This window comes from Schistocerca serialis, chromosome 4, assembly GCF_023864345.2.
Source record: "Schistocerca serialis cubense isolate TAMUIC-IGC-003099 chromosome 4, iqSchSeri2.2, whole genome shotgun sequence".
NCBI lineage: Eukaryota > Metazoa > Arthropoda > Insecta > Orthoptera > Acrididae > Schistocerca > Schistocerca serialis.
The window spans coordinates 21,556,327-21,581,898 of NC_064641.1; the positions used below are offsets into that span (position 1 = coordinate 21,556,327).

At 37.0% G+C, this 25,572-nt stretch overlaps 1 protein-coding gene across 1 annotated transcript in view; it reads left to right on the plus strand.

Annotated features, from left to right (window-relative positions):
* Positions 1-21,155, plus strand: part of LOC126473141 (activating transcription factor 7-interacting protein 1) — a 185,331-nt gene extending 164,176 nt beyond the window's left edge. The window contains exons 12-15 of the mRNA XM_050099999.1: positions 9,919-10,073; positions 12,320-12,428; positions 17,964-18,130; positions 19,578-21,155. Of these exons, the coding sequence (XP_049955956.1) occupies positions 9,919-10,073; positions 12,320-12,428; positions 17,964-18,130; positions 19,578-19,682 (536 nt within the window). The 3' untranslated portion in view covers positions 19,683-21,155. The remainder of the gene's footprint in view (positions 1-9,918; positions 10,074-12,319; positions 12,429-17,963; positions 18,131-19,577) is intronic.
* Positions 21,156-25,572: the final 4,417 nt, after the last annotated feature.

Below are 25,572 nucleotides of genomic sequence, written 5' to 3' on the forward strand. Positions count from 1 at the left end.
TCACTTAGTTTATAGAGTTCTGGAAGTCTAGTGTGAAGTTCACTTCGATACAGAAAACTTTGTATTTCCTTCACAGTCATGGCTACAAGATGTGACATAAACATGGCCTGCACTTCAGACTTCAACCTAACAATATGAAACAACTTCCCATATGTTTTCCTAAACTTTCAAATGGCTCCATAGGAAACACATCTGCAAAACTCGAGAACTTCTTTGAGTTCAGTATTTCAATAAACTTTAAGTCAGGCAGTGAATCAAGTCTGAGATTTAAGTGCTTAGTTATAGTATCTGATATCTCAATATCAATCCTCTCTCACCCTTTGCATATGTTTCTGTGCAATTTTCTGTTCTTCTCTTCCTTGGAGTATCACATACTGGTTGCTTTCAGTCTTGCACTGTACTTTCTCAAAGCCATTGTCAAAGCTATTGTATCTCGTGCACAGCTTTCAAGTCTTCAGTTTCTTTGCTGCAAATTTAATTCCAAAGAATTTGACTGCACACTGTTAAATGTAACAGCTGTCATGAAACCAGTTCCAAAACACGCACTATAGGAAGTTAAATTGAAAATCTCGTAACATAATGAGAAATTGCCTTGCTTTATTAATAGCAGGTGCATCTGAATTTTGGTGATTTTTCCAAAGTAGTTGCCTCGATTGTTAGAAACACAGCTTTTTCCAGTATCCTCGAAATTACGCTACTGGCCATAAAATTGCTACACCAAGAAGATGACGTACTACAGACGCGAAATTTAACCGACAGGAAGAAGATGCTGTGATACGCAATGATTAGCTTTTCTGACCATTCACATAAGGTGGGCACCGGTGGCGACACCTACAACATGCTGACAAGAGGAAAGTTTCCTACCGATTTCTCATACACAAACAGCAGTTGACTGGCGTTGCCTGGTGAAACGTTGTTGTGATGCCTCGTGTAAGGAGGAGAAATGCGTACCATCACATTTCCGACTTTGATAAAGGTAGGATTGTAGCCTATCATGATTGCGGTTTATCGTATTACGACATTGCTGATCGCGTTGATCGAGATCCAATGACTATTAGCAGGATATGGAATCGGTGGGTTCAGGAGGGTAATACGGAACGCCGTGCTGGATCCCAATGGTGGTGTGTTGTTCTTTTGGTCCATTTTATGCATAGCATCCTACACCAGCACCAAAGCTCAAACACATCAATGTGCTGTTTGTCTTATCGTATCACTAGCAGTTGAGATGACAGACATCTTATCCGCATGGCTGTAATGGATCGTGCAGCCATGTCTCGATCCCTGAGTCAACAGATGGGGACGTTTGCAGGACAACAACCATCTGCACGAACAGTTCAATGACGTTTGCAGCAGCATGGACTATCAGCTCGGAGACCATGGCTGCGGTTACCCTTGACGCTGCATCACAGACAGGAGCGCCTGCGATGGTGTACTCAGTGATGAACCTGGGTTCACTAATGGCAAAACATTTTTTCCGATGAATTCAGGTTCTGTTTACAGCATCATGATGGTTGCGTCTGTGTTTGGCGACATCGTGGTGAACGCACATTGGAAGCGTGTATTCGTCATCGCCATACTGGTGTATCACCGGGTGTGATGGTATGGGGTTCCATTGGTTACACGTCTCTTGTCACATCTTGTTCGCATTGACGGCACTTTGAACAGTGGACATTACATTTCAGATGTGTTAAGACCCGTGGCTCTACCCTTCATTGGATCCCTGCGAAACCCTACATTTCAGCAGGATAATGCACGACCGCATGTTGCAGGTCCTGTACGGGCCTTTCAGGATACAGAAAATGTTGGACTGCTGCCCTGGCCAGCACATTCTCCAGATCTCTCACCAATTGAAAATGTCGGGTCAGTGGTGGCCGAGCAACTGGCTTGTCACAATATGCCAGTCCCTGCTCATGATGAACTGTGGTATCGTGTTGAAGCTCCATGGGCAGCTGTACCTGTACATGCCATCCAAACTGTTTGACTCAATGCCCAGGCGTATCAAGGCCGTTATTACAGCCAGAGGTGGTTGTTCTGGGTACTGATTTCTCAGGATCTATGCACCCAAATTGCATGAAAATGTAATCACATGTCAGTTGTAGTATAATATATTTGTCCAATGAATACTCGTTTATCATCTGCATTTCTTCTTGGTGTAGCAGTTTTAATGGCCAGTAGTGTATAATTCTAATTGTCTTAAAAAGTGGATGGCTGCTGTCAATATCTTAAGCATTTCCTGGTTCTGTTACATTTGTTCATTGTGCTTTCAAATGCTCGTGTGTTTTTGTCCATCTAATTGTAAATCAGTCCTACTTTTACCAAGTGTTCCCAGGGTTATCCAGGCATGAATAGAGATTCTGATTTTTCCTGCAGTGTGTAGATTATTAAGGTCCGCATAACCATGATATTTACTTTTACAAGGAGATTTGTCTTTTCCGAAAATCAAACATGGCTGCATAACCAGATTGTTTTTTTGTTGTAATCAGGATTAAATGTTTGTGTGAAATTCCTGGATTTGTTCTCTGTCTGTAAATTGCTGAGATGGGGTTGATTGACCATTCTTAACAAGTTCCAACTTTTCACTGAATGGCTGTTAGTGGAAAGTTTAATAAAAATACTTGCTGCTCTATAACATCACTATTACAGTCACTCGTTGTCTGAAACTGATGGCTAAAATATCATTCTGACACATTAGATGTGTTTTGTTCATCCATCATTAATGCACCTGGAGTTCAAGGGAGCATAAGAGAAAAGATGCTGAATGCAATCTTCCTGTTGCATATGCATCTGCCCATGTTTCATGCATCCTTCCTGTGACATTACAAATGGCCAAATGGGAGTAGAGTCAACTACAGCGCCTTCCTTATATGTTTCGAGAACTGCCACTAGGAAGTGCCCATGCAGGTGCAGAAGCTAACTGTCGGCTCAAAAGGAAGAAAAGACTGGCTGAAATAAGTATCATATTATGATTTAATTATTATGAATGGACTTATAATGAATATTTGTGATTTAATGACATGAATTGCATTTATGGAGAATGCATCCTTCGGGTGGTACAGGAAAGCAGCACACTGATAATGTTTTCATAGACCCAAGATAAATTTATTCAGATAAAAAATTTTCCTGAAACTTCCTGGCAGATTAAAACTGTGTGCCGGACCGAGACTTGGAACTTGGGATCTTTGCCTTTCATGGGCAAGTGCTCTACCATCTGAGCTATCCAAGCACGACTGACGGCCCAGCTTTACTTCTGCCAGTACCTCATCTCCTACCTTCCAAACTTACAGAAGCTCTACTGCGGTTCGCAGGTCCCGAGTTAGTCTCGGTCCGGCATGCAGTTTTAATCTGGCAGGAAGTTTCATATCAGTGCACACTCCACTGCAGAGTGAAAATCTCATTCTAAAAACTTTCCCTGTTAAGAATGGTCTGTCTGATCATGATGCACAGCTAGTTTACAGTATATGATGTAGCTCCATACAGTAATGCAAAACAGTCCTCCAAATCAGTGCGGTCATTTAATGATTTAACAATTCAAAATTTTAGGGAAAGCTTGCAACAGCTAGACTGGGATGAGGTGTACAGGGAACATGATGGTAATTTAAAATTTAACCTATTCCATGATACCTTTGTGAGTATATTTGAAATGTTTCCCTAAGAAAACAGTGAAATATAACTGAAAGAAACCATGTAAAAAGCCATGGCTTACTACAGGGATAAAAAATCTTGTAAACAGAAAAGGGAAATGCATCTTATGGCTAGGAGGAGTAATGACCCTGAAACAGTGAAACATTATAAAAACTACTGCATTGTATTAAAAGAAGTTTTAAGTGTTGTAGAGAAAATAGGATCCAGCTATTCATTAGAAAATGCAAGGCAGTATATTGAAGAGGCAGTACCTATGCAATTTGATAAAATAGAAATTCAACCTACCTCTCCTACTGAAATTAGGAAAATAATAAATTCACTCAAAAGTAAAAGCTCACATGGCATGGTGGCATTTCCAACAAAGTAGTAGAAGCTTGTTCCCAACAAATAAGTAGGATTCTCAGCCACATATGTAGCAGCTCACGGACATTTTTCCAGAGAGACTGAAATAGATTATTGTTAAACTATCGCACAAAAAGGGGGATAGATCTGATGCGAACAACTACAGCCCAATCTCATCTCTGACAGCTTTATCAAAAATTCTTGAAAAAGTAATGTATTCAAGAGTAGCATAACACATTTGTAGAAATGAAGTACTAACAAAATGTCAGTTTGGTTTTCAGATAGACTCTACAACAGAAAATGCTGTATGTGCTTTCACTGATCAAATATTAAATGCATTGGATAACTGAACATCACCCATTGGGATATTTTGTGGTCTCTCAAAGGCTTTTGATTGTGTGAATCATGAAATTCTTGTAGATAAGCTTAAGTATTGTGGTATGAGTGGGACAGTGCACAAATGGTTTAATTCATACTTAACTGGAAGAATGCAGAAGGTTGAAATTAACAATACAGTTAGTCTGCAAAAACCAACAGAGTCCTCTAACTGGGGAGGTATCAAGAACAGTATCCCACAGGGTTCAGTCTTGGGTCCCGTATTGTTCTTAATATATATTAACGACTTGCCACTCTATATTCATGAAGACGCAAAGCTAGTTCTTTTTGCTGATGATAAAAGTATAGTAATCGCACCCAAGAAGCAAGAATCAGCTGAGGAAATTTCAAATAATGTCTTTCAGAAAATTATTAAGTGGTTATCTGCAAATGGACTCTCACTAAATTTTGAGAAAATACAGTTTATACAATTCTGCATAGTAAATGGCATAACACCATTGATAAATATAGGCTATGAACAGAATTCTGTTGCTAAGGCAGAATACTCATAATTTCTGGGTGTGTGTATTGATGAGAAATTGAATTGGAAGAGACATGTTGATATGCTGAAACTGTTAGGTTCAGCTACTTATGCTGTTAGGGTTATTGCAAATTTTGATGATAAACATATCAATAAATTAGTCTACTATGCCTCTTTTCATTCACTGCTTTCATATGGCGGCATATTTTGGGGAAATTCGTCATTAAGGGAGGAAGTATTCATTGCACAAAATAGTGTAATCAGAATAATAGCTGAAGCCCACCCAAAATCATCTTGCAGACATTTATTTAAGAAACTCGGGGATATTTACAGTGCCTTCGCAGTACATACATTCACTTATGAAATTTGTCATTAATAACCCATCCCAATTCAAAAATAACAGCGAAGTGCAAAGCTTCAACACTAGAAGAAAGGATTATCTTCACTATTCTGGATTAAATCTCACTTTTTCATAGAAATGGTTAATTATGGTGCCACAAAAATATTTGGTCGTTTGCCAAATGGTATTAAGTCTTTCAGTCAGCTAACCAACATTTAAAAGCAAATTAAAAGAATTTCTGAATTACAACTACTTCTACTCAACAGATGAATTCTTAGATATGAAGTAGTAACTGTAAATAAATAAATAAATAAATGAATAAATTATTTTCTGTAAAGAAAACTTATGTTGAAGTGACACGTTTCATATTCATGATCTATGGAACAAAGATTTGTGTGTGTGTGTGTGTGTGTGTGTGTGTGTGTGTGTGTGTGTGTGTGTGTGTAAGGTATAATTGAACAATATGGAGCCAATAAGTGCCCGCCAGACAATGCACACCAAACTCCTATCTTCTCTAAGTGGAGAGGTTCTTCATACAGGATATGTGGGTTTCCCTGTGGCCAGTATCTGCAATTCCAGCAATTTACATAATGTGAAAAATTAAACCAGACCTCATCTGACATGGTGTAAAGCAAGATGTCAAAGTAACTGTTAGCAATTGATGTTAACATCCAGTTACAATAATGCACTGTTTTTTCCTGATCCTCAAATTTCACGTCTTGCACCACCGTCATATGGAAGGCTTTTAATTTCATATATTTTAGTACAAGATGTACAAAATACATCAGCCTGCTGTGATAACTTCCCTGCTGACTTAATGGGGACTTCTCTTAATGTCCATGCAGATTCTGTCTATAGTTTCAGGGGTCCTCACTGTCAGATGCCTATTTCTCTGCACATTCTGAATGGGTTCTACAGCCCTCCATTTCTCATACAGATCTTGAATAGTTCTGTTCATGAGGAGGTTTTTTTTTATTATTATTTTTATAAATTTTTACCAGGATACTTCACTTGAAACATTTCTTTACATTCTTTAATTGGGGGCTGTCTTTATGTAATTCTGCACAGTATCAATTCGCTGTTATAATGCAAACTGCCCCATTTTTGTAATAACTTAACTATGAGTTTCTCACAACTGACACACACACACACACACACACACACACACACACACACACACACACACAGATATATATATATATATATATATATATATATATATATATATAATAGAAGGAAACATTCCACGTGGGAAAAATTATATATAAAAACAAAGATGAGGTGACTTACCGAACAAAAGCGCTGGCAGGTCGATAGACACACAAACACACACACAAAATTCAAGCTTTCGCAACAAACTGTTGCCTCATCAGGAAAGAGGGAAGGAGAGGGGAAGACGAAAGGAAGTGGGTCTTAAGGAAGAGGGTAAGGAGTCATTCCAATCCCGGGAGCAGAAAGACTTACCTTAGGGGGAAAAAAGGACAGGTATACAATCGCACACACGCACATATCCATCCACACATACAGACACAAGCAGACATGTGTTTGTGTTTTTTTGTGTGTCTATCGACCTGCCAGCGCTTTTGTTCGGTAAGTCACCTCATCTTTGTTTTTATATATATATATATAAACAAAGATGATGTGACTTACCAAATGAAAGTGCTGGCAGGTCGACAGACACACAAACATACACACAAAATTCAAGCTTTCGCAACAAACTGTTGCCTCATCAGGAAAGAGGGAAGGAGAGGGAAAGACGAAAGGAAGTGGGTTTTAAGGGAGAGGATAAGGAGTCATTCCAATCCCGGGAGTGGAAAGACTTACCTTTGGGGGAAAAAAGGACAGGTATACACTCGCACACACGCACATATCCATCCACACATACAGCCACAAGCAGACATATATATGTGAAGAGAGTTAGTTATTCTCTGTTCTACTTCATTGCTAAGTACGTTGTCGGTTCTATCTGTTGTGACGCAACGTTTAGGTCAGGTGGCTATGAATGCCCACAAAAGGTAAAGATCAATGTTCTGCCAATTTTTTTATAATCATCAAGAAACACTCCATTCACTGAGAGGATAATGCTGCAGCTTCTCAACAGGTATAAGTCATTTGTTGGAATCTTACATAGAGCCAAAGACCATAAAAAAAAGTGTTGAAGTTTTAGAAAAAGCAAACATTCCAATGAAAAAGCCTCCACAGTAACAACTTTTAACAGCCAATTTCAAATCACTGAGGCCTAGTTTGTAGTCAAGTAGTGTGATAACTTTCTAAATGTTTTTGTGTAATCATTTACACACAATAAAAGATGTTAAATTTTCATCCCTACAGATAATCCATTTTCGGAAACGGCATGAGTATTTTGTGGGCCATGTTGGCAATCCCGATCAAATGCATGTTTATTTTGGTATGTTATTGTCAACATGAAGGGTGTTAAGTGTTCCTATAAGAAGTTGTAGCAATGAAAATGCCAGAATAGCAGCAATGCTGGGTGTGTTAGCAAGTGGAAGGAAGCTCACCCCCCGTATGTGATCGTTCGCAGGAAAGTAACACAGATAGGAAAACTGCCTGCAGGACTTAACTTTAGGTGCCAAGAAAGGCTTAATGTTAGATTGGGTTGCTTCAAACAGAATACCAGGCTCTTTGCTTAACAGTAGGAAAATAATTGGTATCCAATTTTTTTCAGGGGACACCTCACCCAGAGAGTTAAGGATCTGACAGCAGTCCTAGCCCATTACTGGTGGGATAACCACACAACTTCAAGTAATATATATTACTGTGAATAGATCTTTTTAAAGGTTCACCTGCTACAGGAGTGGCCTGTTCAAGGGGACCATGTCCCCACTCCAGGGGGAAATTAAAGAAACCTTCAATATCCACACTTGGCCAATAGATTCTTACTGCATGGTGCAGAATCTCAAGTGAATCTGTAATGAAAGGATTCAGAAAGTGCTTTATAGCCAGTGCTGTGGATGGTTCAGAAAGTGACATGTGGGACTGTTCAGGATTAAAGAAATGCTAGTAGGCTTACAGATGATGATGATTATGATGACACAAAGCTAGTTAGAAAAAGGAAATGAAAATAAAAAATAATGTAAACAATTTCTTTTTATTTTATTTCCGCTTGCATTATCAAAATATAAAAAGTCAGTAAACTGCATAAGTTTACAAAAAGTATGTTAATTTTTTTTCAGATACTTCAAAACAGCTTGTATTTTTGATTAGTCAGAGTATGCTAACAATAAAAATGTCTCAAGGAACTTCTTAAGCAAGGGGGTTGTCTTATGTTAAGGGCTGCCTTATAGTCGAACAAATACAGTATATTAGTGGGACAAAATGCAGTTTGAGTTGTTTTCATCCTTAAATGGTTTGTCATCTGTTAAGCATATATGCGCCTGTAAGGGATGTGTATGTACAGGATTGCAGAATTGGTTATCAGTCTTCTGTATTTACATTTCTTTGGAATTTGTCATCAGTGTCCAATCTTTATATCTCTTTCATTATTGTGTGTTTAGAAGTACTGTAAAGGGCTTGCCTGTCCCCTCACTTCAAAGTGAATCTCTTGTGGGTTTAAAGTAACAAGTGCAAGCACATTGAATGAGAAGCTGTTTGCAGGTGCTGAATGCATTGAACAGGCAAACAAAAAATGATATTCCTTCATCTATGAATGTTAAAGAAACAAATAGTATGAAATCAGATACTTCTAGATAACCAGAGATTTCTAGACAACAGTAGAATGTGATAGGGATGAACCACAAATGACTGTAGAGCTTGACCCACGTCAGTCTTAAACATATTGGGCAGGTCTGAGTATTCGTCAGTCATCAGGTACATTTGAGCATCCTCGGGGTTCTACATGTTCTAAAACAAATTTGTTTGATGTCATAGCCTATTTTACATCAGTAAAAGATTACGTCTTTTGATGCGTAGTAAAGGTAAAGTTCTACTGTAATTGCATACACACCTTAAACAGCCCAATTGGAAGCTGTAAAAGTTAAAGAATGTCTTTGATTACTGTCACTAAACATATTTATTACTGTTATTCTGTATTTTTAATGCATTTACATATTTCTAAAAAAACTAATATCCGTAGTTATATTGATGCTTTGAAACTGTATGATGCTTTGAAACTGTATTATGTCTTATTCGATTTGCTACCTTTCATTTTCATTTCTTTTTGAGGGGTCCAATTTCGACAACTGTTTTTCAGTGTATTTTCTGAAAGTAAAATGTAAATGATGCAGAACATCACCAAGCCTTTTAAAACATACTTATTATTTTCTATTTTTAAAAATCGAAAGTGAAATGGGGATTCAGTTTTGGGAACTTTCCTCTACTTGCGTCATTATTTGTCATTTTTCATGGGCATATACACTCCTTATGAAGATTGTTGATGAGACAGAGCTTGGACTGGATATGTATTCACTACTTGTACAGCTTACAGCACAACGTGTAAAACCGACAAGATAAACTAAAAAAAAATTCCGAAATAAGGCAGTCAGTCTTGAAGGGATTGAAAAATTGTGCTAATCTGTTTTCAGTAATCATGTAAAGCTTTTATGTACTCATTTTTGAATGTGTAATTGCTTTAGTGCACATTTTTGAATGTGTTATTGCTTTAGTGCAGGAATGTGCACACCGAATTATGTGGCCATATCGTTAGATTTAAGTGTGATAAACAGAAAGTTAGAGTAATTTGTGGGTATGTCTGTAGGTGTTGTTAAATTTTCTTCCCTAGGGTCTGGAACAGTGGGCCAGCAGGTTCCAACATCGACACGTCCTGCGGGTTTGCAGCCATCAGTAGCCCAAGGTTCACCGAGCAGGCCACAAATTCGTCCTGCACAGGGGTTAACAGCTTCTCCTCAGTCGCGGTCTTTGCCTCAACATGCTCAGGTGTGTCCAGGAACTCTTTATAACATTGTAGGACATATCTGCTCCACAAACAGTAGTATAAAATTTTGCCATTTAATTTTTTTTATATTCTTTAGATTGTTCATTGTTAATATAGCCATTTTTAACATACAGATCTGTTTTGCAGAAAGCTGTTTTGTAACCTTTCAAGGAATCATACTATAGTCAAAAATGGAGACATTGACAAGAAAATGCTGTTCTGCAGTATCAATGTTGAAAGCAGAAGTGCTCATTACTTACTTAATTACAGCTGACTGTTTGTGGAGTCCCTGTTATAGTTTGTGAGCTTCTGATGGAAAATAGTGGAATGTTAAAATATAAAGCAGCCTTATGGACTGCTTGTATTCCACATCTGAGAAAACTGTCTGTTCGTTGTCATACAATACTCACATTTTCATCGGTTGCTCACAGATTTTTGTCAGGTTAAAATAATAATTTAGTTATTTAATTCAAATGTCTCGACACTGTGTTTAAAGCACAATATTTCTGTCTGAATGCAGCAGGTACAGTAAATAACAAGTATTTTGTTAACAATCATTTGGATATATGAATTGGATGCACATTTGAGATGTGGTTATGAAATACATACTTGAATGTAATGAGTGTTTAAGGAAGTGTCGTCTTACTGTTAACGGTCAGTTGGAAACTGTGCGTTACCATTGGAGAAGAACAGAGTGAAATTAGATACTTGGTTACAATAAATTAATAAACTTTTGTTGATAATTTTTCTATTCTTTCTTCGGAAAGTGAAATTGTGGGCAACATTAAATATTTAGGATCTGAGGTAATGCAGAACGTAAGGATGGAGAAAGAAATTGGCAAAAGGGTACAACACAGCAGTGCATTTCAGCAATATGTGTGGGGAAGGGAGATACCAATGAAGTGCAAGAAAGTGCTGTACAAAACGTACTTTACACTCAAATTGATGTATGCATTGGAGACCTGGACAATGAGTCGAAGACGGAAGAGTAGAATCAAAGCCAGTGAATGAAATTCCTAAGAAGTGTGCCAGAGGAAATGAGAGACAGAGTGGGAAATGATGTTAGGAAGGAAATTGGAGTGTAAAAGTTGAATGATAAAATTTAGAAGAGTTGTTTAAAAGGTTTGGACATGTAAAGAAAATGGAAAATGGGAGAATACCAAGAACACCATTATGTCTGAGGGCAAGGAGGAGACCCAGAGCTAGATGGATTCACTAATTCAAGACAAGTTTAAGAGGACCGAATCTGGACTGGAACAAAAGCAGTTACCGAAGAATTATTATGGATAGGCAAGGGAAAGTGGAAAAGTACCATAAATGTCCAAACATGGCCTGATGTTGGATAAAAGGGAGAAGAAAGTGACGATGACTGGAAAAATGAAAGCTGATATTTTCTGTTTTTCCAGCATGTGCACAGTATTTAAAGTAAGAACTTTAACAATGCATGTAATGCCAAACATATTTGAACCAAAGGTTCTTACATTCCTGAGACTACTTGTGCATTATTGCATTTATTTGTAATAAAAGAAAATGTCAAAATTTCTGAATGGGTGGTGCATTATGTCCCCATGTTGCAGACATTGTCATATGTTGGTAGCATTACATTAAAGATATTGAAACATTGTTTACATATCTACTTCATATTGCATTTGATGCAGACCTCAAACAGAGATTGAGTACTAACTCTTGAAGAAATTTTCAACATTGTGATGCAAGTACATTTCAGATAAAAATTGTATTTACATTGAATAGCATTAAATGTAATCTCAGTTTTGATTAGAGATAATGTTTGAATAATTAAAACTGAGAGTGTACATTATTATAAAATAAATAAGAAAATCAAGTATGGAAACCATTTGCCACTCTCAGAAATCAGTTGGGAAACCTTGGTACGTATGACAGAAACTTAAATAAATCAAGTACTGGTATTAAATCTCAGGTGCTTAGATGTATGTTTCTTCCATGTGGAGATAGTTGGGAGGCAGCTTGCACAGAACAAGAGGTGTCTACCAAATGAATGATAGATACTAACGGAATACTTGTCTTGGGTTCAGTAGGAACTGACTGTTCAGTTTACTGACACTCTACGTAGTTTGTTTTGCTCAGGGCTCCAGGATAACAAGTTTGTGCTTGAGAGAAAGAGAGACTGGAATATAAATTACCATCCATCTTTTCAGCCTCTGTATTTCACCTGTTAGCACTTTTAACTGCTATGAAATAAATTACAATATAATCTTCTTCGTTTCAGCACCCTGCACCTCTTCCCGTGGCACCAAACTTGAATCTAAATAATCCAGACTTAAAGAAGATGCCACCAAGACCCGAATTAAAAATATCAAAACAGAGCAGGCACCAAGGTAGGTACTTTTTAAGATATTATTGTTAAATTTTGTTTTCCATTTTAATGATTTGTGTGTATTCTAAAGGGAAATAATATTCATTCACGTAAGTATAAAACCATTATTTTTCTGAAATTTGCAATAGTTATGTGTAATGATAACTTTTATGGCATGACTATGCTAATAACTGGAATTAAATTGTACACAGTTAATAAATACAGTGAAATGCTACTTTTTCACTTTTCAGGGTACAATTTTTAAAAAAATTGTGTAAAATGAGGGAAAATGTGAAATGTGGGAAAATCTGAAATGTAGGAAATAATGTTTGAAGCAGTAAACGTTTCATGTAGTACCTCTCTTCAATGTTCACATTTTGTGTAAGATATATTTACATAATAGGCATCAAAATACTCATAAGGGCTTGTTTATTATCTAATAAAAACTGCTGGTAACTGTGTGGAAAATAGAAACATTTGACTTAATTTCATAAATCCTGCAGCTGTCATTCGTTATTTAAATAGTGAAACATTGCACCAGTTACATATTTTTTCATGCTTATCGAGAGGCATTTCAAAAATTTATTCTCCTTGTCAAGTGCATTTATGTAAGTATTTTGTATGATGTTTGCATATGTGTTGTCCTGCATCTCTTTCTGTGTAGTCCTGTCTTGCTAAGCAAGAAAAAATATGGAAGTAGTGTTATGTTTAAACCAAAAACGTGCACAATGCAAAGTGAGCAAAGGTGTCAGCACTCCAAGTAGCCAAACAGCGAAACATGTTAATATGATTCAACAAAGGTGTCACGATGATAAGTCACAAAGCTCCGCATGTGCACTTACACAGTAGAGACAGTTTGAAAATGGTTTTGATCATGATACCTTCTTTCGAACAAACCCAGTTACTCCCACCAGCCTCTGTACTGAATAGGGCTTGGCAACAGCAGGAGATAAACATGAATTGTTCCAATTTTTACCTGTTCAGATCTGCTGAGTAAAAGGCTCTGGTGTCAGGAAACATTAACTGTGTAACATTTGTAAACAGTACTTGATATCCAGTGCCATACCAGTGTCATTTTACATCAATTGTCAGTTTTTCTCTGCGAACAGTTTTTCGTAAAGCATAAATCACAGGATAATTATAAATATGTTCATGCAAAATAGGGTGAGAATTACCAATGTGAAGATAGGAAATTTGAAGGGAGCAGTAATAATTGTCATAAATACTGGGAAAACCTTAGTTCCAGAAACGTAAAAGTGGAATAGCTGTATTAGACTTCATTGATTTACTGTTAATTTTGGAGATAGTGAGGTAAAAGGGTAGATGGGGGATTTAAACTGGGAAATTTATAAAACTATGTAAAGATACTCAACGTGGAAAAGAAAATAATCAATTTTTGACAATATAATGTAATTGGATAAATAAAAAATCTATTCACCAAGTGGCGGCAGGAGAATACACGTATAAAAAAAAAGTTTTCCTTGTGCAATCTTACAGAGCCAGTGGCTCCTTCTTCCGCCAGAACAGTTGAAGGGGCAGGAAGAGGAGTGAAGGGAAATCAACTGAAGAGGTTTAGGAAAAGGAGTAGTTTGGAAAAGTCCCCCGAACCCCGGGTCAGGGGAGGCGTACTGGACGGGCTGGGAAGGAAAGACTGACTGACTGGGGACTGCACCGGATGAGATTTCAAAATGAGAGAGCTTCAAGGTGGAAGAAAGGATAATATACAAAACAGAGAGTACTGCTAAAACATCATGCACGAGTTAATAAGAGAGTGAAAAGCTAAGTGCATTTTCTGTAACAGAAGTGGTAGGTAGGGGACTGGCGGAAAATAGACAGGTCAGAAAATGAAAGATGTAGAAAACTAAAACAGAATGAAGAAAGGAGTAGTTACTGTGAAGAAATTAACGTAAATTAAGGCCAGGTGGGTGGCGAGAACCAAGGACATGTGGAGTTCTCAGAAACTGGCGTGTGGGGGAAGCATCCAGTTACAGCCTGTAGTGAAACAGCCACTGAAGTAACGAATGTCTTGGGGTATAGCTTGCTCTGCAACACGATATTGTGTGTTGCCGGTATACACCTTCTGCCTATACCCATTTGTCTAACTGATAACTTACTTGCTCTACAACATAAAGTCATGAACTCAGTGCCTGTTTTACCACACATGCCATCTGGATTCTTCTCCCAGGCACAAGTGTCTCAGAACTTCACAGGTGAGAACTAGTGCTACTACATGTCCTCGGTTCTCGCCACCCACCTGGCATTACTTTACACAAATTTCTTCCATCTCAGCATTTCTTCACTGTAACTTCTCCTTCCTTCACTCCATTTTACTGTTCTACGTCTTTCATTTTCTGACCTATCTATTTTTTGTTGCCCGCTTCCACCTTTGTTACATAGAATGCACTGAGCATTTCACTCTTGGCTTGTGAATGATATTTTAGCAGTAATCTCTGTCTTGCATATTACCCTGTCTTACACCTTTAAGCTCTCATGTTTTCAAATCTCGTTCATTGTAGTTTCCAACAGTGTCTTTCCTTCCAATACTGTCCGGTAAGTCTCCCCTAACCCGCAGTTCTGGGTGACTTTCCCGAGCTCTATCCCTTTTTCTAAACCTCTCCAGTTCTTTGCCTCTTCTATCCCTTTCAACCCTCTGCTGGAAGGAGGAGCCACTGGCTCCAAAAGCTTGCATAAGTAAAACCTTTTTGTATATGTGTGTTCTCCTGCCGCTGCTTGGTGAGTAGATTTTTTAATCCATCCAACTACATAATATCAGCATGGCAAAAGGACTACAAGTTGCAAAATTTGAGGAGAAAATAATGCAGGCAAATAGAGAGTGGGATGGTAATGGAGGGAGCAACTGAGATAAGGAAAAGAGGAGATGAACATAAGATAAAAAATTAAACAAACAAGACAAAAGCAGCAGAGAGTAGATGGTGAATAGTATGGGCAAGGTGATAAGACCTCTGTCTCACTACCTCTTGAGCCTTCATTTGCCCACAAGGCTTATATGACATTTTTGTAAGCATGACACTGTGCCAGTTCCAGAACCATAACACCACCAGCTGATTCTGTGTGGCTGTGCTACATAAAAATGTTGCTCAGTACACTCAACTCCCCTGTTGCCTGCTTCATCAGGCATCTATTGCAGTTGATGTTGTGAAGCAGTGAGCCACCTGGTCGTGTTGATATGTCTTATTTGTGTGGCCATCATGAATGTACCCGTTTGATTTAGGAAAGCATTCTATGTTGAAAATAATGCTAAGGACTTAAAAGGAGAGGACCCAGTGTTGCAACTGACTTTTTGCAACCACCTGTATGATGGTGTAGGGTAAGATCCCAAGTATCACACTGTGAAGCCATTCACTGTGGTGGGCCCTCATTTATGAGTAAAAGCCGAAAAACAATTCAGCTTGTTCCACTAGAGTATTAATTCAATACCAGATTTTCCAATGCTGCCATAGTGTAATGGATATCGTAGCAGATTGGGAAACTGAAGGTGGTGGGTTAGAATCCTGTCACTTGCTTACAATTTTTATTTATTATTTTTTTAATTTTATTTTTCTTCTGTTATTTGCTTGAATTGAAATGTTTCGAATTTTATAAACTTTTGCCAAGTCATTTTAGCCATTGTATTAACTTCCTTATTGGTTCTCATTCCTCCAATGGGCTCAGAATCATTGGTGGATTTGCAGTTATATTAATAGCGGATGAGGAAATCCAAAAATTTATGGATAGTCTTACCTGATCATGCAAACCCTCTTAATCAGTCTCACTGTTCCTGAACAATAACACTCTGCATCATGAGTTGAATCGTTTCCTCTGTGATTTGTTCACTCATCGCTACTGTGTTTTCATTTTTAAAATTGGGTTTTGCAGAAAGGAGAAACGTCTTCTTATACATAGACAATGCATTGCATAAGGAATTCGTGAAAGTTGTCCTTCTTTTTCATCAAATTTCTCCATTCGTTTGTCATAACATTTGCTGGTTGATGAATTTACGTTGTCAGGCATTTTAAATGCAACAAAATCACAAATTTCTTATTGGTAAGTGCAAATCCATCAATGGTTTTGAGCTCAATGGAGAAATGAGAACAAATAAGAAACTTAATACAATGGTTAAAAATCACTTTGAAAAAAATTAGAAAACCATTACATTTGAAGTAAATAACTAAACAAAAAAATTTGTAACCATGTGACAGGATTCGAACCGGTCTCCTTCAGTTTCTCAATCTGTAACGCTATCCATTATGCTGTGGTGTCATTTGAAAATGTTGTATTAATTTAAAGCTCTAGTGGAGTAGGCTAAACTGTTTTTCGGCTTTTACTCGTAAAGAAGGGCTTCAGGATATGATACCCAGATTCTCAATCTACAACGCCACATAGGTGGTTGTAAAAAGGTCAATTGCACCACTGGAACCTCTGCTTGTTAACTTATGTTCCTTCGTACCACCAGTACTTGTAGTACTTGGAGAGCACCTGTCAAGATTGAGAGATTTGCACTAGTGCACTGCTGCTTGTTCTGTGCATATGTAAATTTTTCTGGTAATTAAGTTATAGCTTCCTAGGTTTCTGTCCATTTTCTTGTTGTTTAACAGCTCCCCTTCTGTGTAAGTTTTTATGTTAACTCTATAAAGTTCAGTAGGTCAATTTTCATGGTCATTGAGAAGTAGGAGAACTGTTATAAGCTTACTGCTTTTGAACTGATTAGCACCAACTGGGGAAATCTTCTTTTTGTTTTTAAGACAGTTCTTGGAAAAAAATCCTGTATCAGGTACCAGAAACATATTTACATCATCTACAGAGCAAGATCTTTCAGTTAAGCCCCCATCAAAATTAATATAAAGAAAAAAAGTGCTATGGTTGGTTGTTTTTGACTGGATTACTAAGTAGGCTACATTAGAATGGAATGGTCCTAGAATAATATTAACATATAGTTAGGATTCTGACACAGAAGTTTCTTATATAATGATTTTGTAGCTTCAAATCTACTGCATAAAAGGAAAAAAATAGATTTTCACGAGGGAGTAATATGTACTGAAGACATGATAGTTACTGTTATGTTATTTGAATGCAATTAATAATGTTTGAGAATTGGTACTTCTTATTTTGAAACTCTTATAAAAATACAAAGTAGTGACAGAAGAACAATAAAGATGACTCTGACGTAGACTTCAATACTTACCTGTATTTCTGGTTTATGCCTCCATATTATTGTAGAAGTTTTTCGAAGGGATTTTCACTGAGATCAAAGTATGAGGATAAATTTGGCTAGCAAGAATATATTGATATTATTTAAGGCAGAACAACAGTTTTGGAACAAGTAGAACTAGATCCTTAATAATATCTGCTTTTTAAATTAATTGGAGCACATAAGCACATGTAATAATGGGGGAAATTTTCAGACAGCTGTTTACCTGAATAATGGTTAATGCAGATCTCTTACAAACTGTATCCAAAAGATAGTTTTCTTTCTAATGATACATAATCAAACTTATTCTTTCTTCTCACCTTCCTTTCGAATCACAACTGCGTGTTTTCAATATTAAATGTCTTGCAGGTATTGTTCTGTCGTGGAATATGCCTGTGACAAATGAATATGCAGCCATTGCCAGCTACCAGCTGTATGCGTATCAGGAGAGTTCATCACCTCCAAGTACAGCACATTGGAAAAAAGTTGGAGATGTCAAGGCTTTACCATTGCCAATGGCTTGCACGTTGACACAGGTATGTATCTGCCTGACATTAATTTCATGTGACGTGTAGGTACAGTTTTATGGAGTTAGGTTTGCATATAATTTGTAAACACCATGACTCATATGTATTTGTCTTTATCCAGTCTTCTTGTGTGTTAAATAAGACTATGCAGCCTAAAATTTGAAATGACAGGGCAGATTATAGGAAGAGGCTTTGTACGCTGAAAAGAATTTATTTTTTGAACCAGCCTACATCAGTGTAATAGGTAAGGATAGGAAGTGCAGAAAAAATGACATATTGTGCTTTGTGGTACACTTGATTGAAAATGTTGGCTGTAGTTAGACTTTGAGATTAAAGATATTGTAGATCAGGTAAAAAATGAAAATATGCTGACAGCTGATGTGATAAACAGTAATCAGTAACGAGCTGGAATATCGTCCATTTTCCACATTTGAAAGTTAACACTTTAGGAATGTCAAGAAAACGTGACAGAAGTTTAGTTTTACTTTGATGCTCCTATAGTTTGTTTTTATTTTTGTGGACTGTTATTAGTCTTACTCAGGTATTACTTTTGTGTGTAGTGAGATAGAAGAAAAATGATGATAAGAGCATTATAGCATCATGATGGATCTCAAATACTGTAAACACATTAATGTAGGAGTAAGTGAAATTGTAATACAATGGGTAACTTTCAGAAAATAGACTTTCAGGGATGTAGAATTATTGAGGTATGAGTGCAAACTAAGGCTGGCATACTATACTTTTGGCCAAATGGGCATGCTATATGCAAGTAGTGTTCATGAAGGTATTAATACCACTAGCAGTTTCATAAAGTGCCATAAGTAACATTGTATAAAGTTACAAATACACCAAAGTGAAATATCTCTCTCTCAGCAAATATAATGTCACGAGACTTAGAGCATTACATCTGCATAGTGAAGTGGAGTGAATGAAATTTTTTCCCTGTGACTTGATATGCACACGGCTCGCCTCACTTGCCTTGTGAGTGAGCACTCGGTGATTGTAACTCAACAGCTGTGTAGCCTTCACAGCTCCAGTTGTTGTGGCAAGTAAAGGGAGCACATAGCGCATACAACTTTGGCATCTATGTTCAAGAGAGTGGGATCTGCAGGGCCGTAAATACTATGCAAGTGCAGTGGCGCTTGGGAAACTGCAGTCAGATTGTGGGAAGTTTATTCTTCCCCTCCCCCTCCTTCCTTCACACCACAGCCAAGTGAACACCATGTGGATCGGGCACATCTGACTAGCACAGGCTGCAAGCAGATTTAAAACATTTTCTGTGTCAATGTTGCCAACAAGCCTATATGTTGTAGCTGGGTGTGCACATGTTTGGTTTTTAGATTGAAATGTACTTTCTATGCTTTTGATCTATGCTTGATTTCATAGGTGAAAAGTAATAATTTTATAAGTAACAAAAATTTGTTTTATTATTGTAGACATTTCTTTTTCTTTGCAGTTTGTCGAAGGACACAAATATCACTTTGCTGTGAGAGCTGTTGACATACATTCTCGTGTGGGACCATTCAGCTTACCAGGGAGTATTGTACTGACTCGGAAGTAGATACTGATGCATTGTCTCTTGCTGGATGTTTTATTGTAAATAGTGCCGTGGTATTTATATAGAAATCTGTGAATAGTTGAGGTAACTCTGAATGCCATACAGACAGTGTTTTGCTGCTGTACAATGTAAATAAATTGCTGAGAACTTTTTTATTACATGTGTTTTTTGTGTAATGAAAATGTTTGTTGTAAATACACGCAAAAAAGTGAAAGCAGAAAAACAGAAACAGGTGTAAATATTTATGTACAGAATCTTATAATGGAAAATCTTTTTGGCAGCTGCAAATTTGGACTACTTGAATGTCAATGGTTTGTGTTCCAGGAATGGAATGTAAGTTGCTTACCATCATTCATAGGAGAAAAAAGAATGTACACAATAATTCCAAAACTTACTGCAGTTAGATGGTGTCCCAATATGTAAACAAGTGTGTAAAAAAGTAATCTCAGATGTTAAAGTATTTGCTCAAACACATTGATAAATAGTGGTCCTCAAAACTTAGTACATTTGTGAAGATTACTCTTGTTTTTGTAAGGTCCAATTAATTTACTGTCTGTCTGTGTGTGTGTGTGTGTGTGTGTGTGTGTGTGTGTGTGTGTGTGTGTGTGTGAGATGGATGATACACTATTTGTCATACAGTTGTAGTCTTCGAAATTAATTGTAAATAGGCTAAAAGTGAACTTTAGCTGCAGAAACGACATGTATTCCTTCGTGAAAAAATTATGGATGAATGAAGAAATAGCATAAAATTTCATTCATATTTTGCATTAACTGAAGCACTCAGCACTAGTCTTTGAAATTTACTCACATTTTGCCACCATTTTATTGGTGAATTGCAGAATCTGAAGCAATGATTGTTATTGCATTTGTTTAGTATACCTGAGATGTGTGTATTATACGTGCAATGCTTAAGACATAAAATTTCTAGTGTATTGATAAAACAGTTATTTTTTATTTATTTATTTGGTCTTTTGGAGTGAACTTAACCCTGAAAGAAAAGGTTTGCTATGTCAATTTCTGTTGTTGTTATTGTTGTTAGTTTTTTTTTTTCCCCTTCAGAAAATCTGTTAATGGCTACCAGCAGGATGTAGAAAGTTGTATATATTTTTCTTTCTGTCTGTAAATATACATATATATAATTTAATTATTTGTGTAAATGAGCTTTAAATGGTAAATTTGCTTATAATAATTCCTACAAAGAAAAACTGCATTTTTTAAAAAATAGAATTGTTGTTACATAAATTTTGAGAACTTTTCATTACCTGCAATTCTTTTTAGTGTACCGTGTGTTCATTTTTAACGGTTAGTTTTAAGACTATCTACAGTGTTAATACTTCGAAAAAACTGTGCCACGTTGTCGGCATGGTTTTGGTACCATGTCGACTACAGATCTCACTGCCAGCAGAATGGTTGTTCCAGTCAAATTTGTAACAACAATAAAATATGAAAGTAAATAAAAGTAATTGATTCTTAAAATGTTATCATTTCTGGATGCTGTGGAAAAAATGATACGCACTGCGTGATACCACAACTGAAGGTAATTTTTTGCTGTTTCAATTAGGTACTAAACTGATTATCTGTGTAGGCTATTCCTGCCAAATACTGTAAAATATTTTTCATCCTAAAAATTAAACAAGAAGTAATAACCTCTGCTCTGATGGTTACTACAGGGACACGCTCAATTTAGAAAATGGACCATTTCTGTACACTCAGGATTAAAATCATTGTGGTGTGTTATATAACTGGCACAACTTTTTATTCGGATAACATTAAAGTACCATTGAAATTGAGACAATTTTTAATGGCTGTTGTTTCGGGGCAACCTTTAATGTCCCGCTGCCTGTAAGATAAGTATGAGTTCTTATATTGGGTTGTATAGTGACTGACATGTATGTTAGAACTGTCGTCAGTGGAGGTGCTGGAAAGAGTGGCTGTGGCATATTTGCAAGGCAATGCTTGCTTTGCCTTTATCACATTTCCATAGTTTTCTTGCTGCTGGCTGTTCCCGATTCTTATTTTCTACTGGCCTACTTTTGTGTAACCACAGTGAACCAATGTTTGAAGAATGTAGACTTTACGTCATTTAGGTCTCTCTTCATATGTTGTAGCATTTGGGAATGGCTGGGATATACTACATTCAGCCATAGCAGGATGTGCATATTAACATTTTAGTAGAGCCTTGCTCGGTCTGCTTAGGAGATGGCAGGTTGCAGCAGTTAATGCCCGTTCCAACAATTCACTTGTTCTTTGTGATTGCATATGCATTTGATACTCAACAGCTTTGAGTGCCTGTATAACAAACACAAAGGAGATTGCCAAAAATATTGGTGGCAAACAGAAACTGAATAAAGGTGAAATTATTTAAGTCAAAAGAAATTGCCTATGCCAGTAACAAAGGTACTAAACAGATTTCCGAAGTCCATGAACGTCATGCAGCTGCTGTAGTAGCACAACTGCCTGCAGGTGCCATTAGAAAAAAACGGATGCAATGTTGTAACTGAACTCCATTTGCAGGGCAGTTAGTCACATGACAGCATACTAACACTTTCAACTGAAGTATCTAAAGTTCTGGAGAATATGTTCTTTTCATGTTTTAATTTCACCCACACTACATTCTGTGTTGAAAAACTGCCAACATAGTTAAAGAAAATTATGCACACTAGAATCACCTGTGGTCTATATTCGATCAATTGTGTTTATGAAGTTACGCAAGTCCAATTTTTGTATAATAATTGAAATTTATTCATATGCAAGTTCTTAGTTCTTGCTTGAACACTGCTGTAATTGTGAGGTGACAGCATGCAAATCGCGACATAATAACTTCATTTTTATGCAGTCTTGCAGTGGGCATACCTGATGGGTTGTGGAACAAATCAGCATACCACCCAGTGTCTCCATTAGAAAATAATAATGGATGTGCTAATGTATCCAGTGACAAGTCTAAAACAGAGATGTTTTTGACTACATCAGAGTTCCTAAAAAAAAAAAAACCTCACCATATTTCTTTAGAATGGTGGCTCACCATCAACTGTATTAAAAATAGAGGCCACATCAGTCTGATTGTGTCAGTATAACACCAGAGATCTAAATTTTTATTAACTGTATAACCACACAAATTTTTCTGTTTTTATTTTAGACTCATTCAGTTAGCATTCATTGCAGTGAAAGAACGCACAAAATGATCAGAACTTTCTAACTCAAATGCAGTTTCATGCATTACGTTGTTGTTGTTGTTGTTGTTGTTGTTGTTATTACTGCACAAGTGGTTTGATTGTTCATTTAGTCTGTACTCTGCTGTGAACAGAAGTGCCTGTCATGAGAATATAATCCCATATAACAATGGTGAAAATAACCATATGTAGAAGTCATTGGATCTGACCTATGATGAAGAAACTTCGTTTGTCATACACTCTTCATAAAATTTTTGTATCAGAACTGACCATAGTAAATGCTGATAGTAGCTACCAGTGTCACTGAAGTAATTCTCGATTTATCTTCAATTCTTGGCTTATTCAAAGAGCGCCCTTGATAAAGTGTGTTGAAAAATAAATTTTGTATTAACACCAACAAATTAATTTTTCCGTTACAACATCACAATGCAAATGCCTTTGTGTCATGTACAGTAACATCTGATGCGAAATGTTTTGCATCACAAAATCTGCAATGTAGATCCATCACACCACAGTTGTAACTTCAAAATTACATGGAATTATGGTTAGTGCACCTCTAAATGTAACGTTAAATAAAACAGTTGCATTATCGTTAGAAATAATCATATTCCTGTTACTTATATTTTCTCCTCTCAAAAATTTTGTCTGTTTAGCTGTGCATCTTTCACTCCGACCCATTAGCATTCTCGTTCAAGGCATAGACTAAAAAAATATAGTTGCCATATAATAAGGGAAGTTGGAAGTCATAGTTATTCAAAACACATAAATTAAAAGTCTGGAAATTACTTCAGATTTTCTGGTAAAGGCAGCAAATGACCACAAAGCTATTTTCACAGAAAAGTAAGCGAAACAAGGACACCAACACACAACATTATTTATAGACTTCATTATTACAATATTTTGATTTCTACGACTGACAACATTATTGATTATAGACTTCATTATTACAATATTTTGATTTCTATGACTGACAACATTATTGATGTATCAGTTGTTACATTGTTGGTGCCCAGTATTTATGTTTTCCTGCAACTGCACCATGTAACCACGAAAGTGTCTCGAATGCGATTTTATGAAATGATGTTAGTTTTGTCTGCCATTTATACCATTGCTCCTGATTGGTACGTGGGACAGATGGATAGTGGTAGTGCTTCAGTTTTCGATGTTTACCTATTGGAAATTTAACACGTGATAAAGAGGTATTATCACAGTTATGAGTATGAAAGCATCTATTGATTTTTGCCACTCTTAACGGTTACGTACACACTTGATTTTTTTTTTTTCTTTGTGCACATCTATGGCAAAGTACCTTTTGAATTATGTAAGTTTCATTTGCATCCTTGCCTAATTAATAATAAAAATCGATATATCAGTTTTTCATGTTCACATATTAATATTATGATCGGTGGATTTTCTTTTAAAAATAGCAGACAGCTTCATTTCGAAAGCCAACAGAGACTTTCAGTGCAATTCCTTGGGACCAGCACTAACAGATTAAAAATAAAGGATTCCCTGACGAGCTACCACTGTCAGAAAAAAAAAAAAAATTTCTGGAATGTTTGTGAGGAAGTGAACAGAAATTGTCAGAAAACCAAATGATGAGAAAAAGAAAATCCTGCAGACAAAATCTAATCTCTGTAGGTCTAACTAGCCTCCCATATCGGAGATACAAACCATTTCTTTTGCAGATTAACAGTCCCGACTCATTGACCACTTGGATCCCCACTTGTCACTGTTGATGCCACTTCCCTGTGCACAGACATCCCATATGTCCACTCGCTTGCTGCTGTCAAATGCTACTTCTCCTGACATACTTCAGACTTAAAATCTACCGCATCTTTTCCGATCCATGTAATTACGTCCTCATTAATGATATGAATATAATAGAGGGAAACATTCCACGTGGGAAAAATATATCTAAAAACAAAGTTGATGTGACTTACCAAACGAAAGTGCTGGCAGGTCGATAGACACACAAACAAATACAAACATAGACACAAAATTCAAGATTTCGCAACCAACGGTTGCTTCATCAGGAAAGAGGGAAAGACTAAAGGATGTGGTTTTTAAGGGAGGGGGTAAGGTGTCATTCCAATCCCACACACACATCCATCTGTGTATGTGCGGATGGATATGTGTGGGTGTGCGAGTGTATACCCGTCCTTTTTTCCCCCTAAGGTAAGTCTTTCCGCTCTCGGGATTGGAATGACTCCTTACCCTCTCCCTTAAAACCCACATCCTTTTGTCTTTCCCTCTCCTTCCCTCTTTCCTGACGAAGCAACCGTTGGTTGCGAGAGCTTGAATTTTGTGTGTATGTTTGTTTGTTTGTGTGTGTATCGACCTGCCAGCACTTTCGTTTGGTAAGTCACATCATCTTTGTTTTTAGATATAATTACATCCTCACTTACAGATATTACTTTGAGGGGAAGCTGCAGAAACTAATTTATGGTATGGCAGTGAATGTCTACAGGACACCCTGATCTATATCAAGCCATTTATGGGCCATCTAGAGGAAACCTTCCTAGCTTCCCAACATCTCAAACCCCTTGCCTTCAGCTTCATAAGTGGTATTTATGATCTGGAGTTAGAGCTAAGACACCTTATCATCATTCCTCCATAGGCTCAGCATCTTCACTCTCATATGCTTCCCCCTGGTCACACGAGGACATTGATGAAGATTCTCTTGCCAAGTATGCTGAAGGCTTCACTAAAGGCTGTTAATG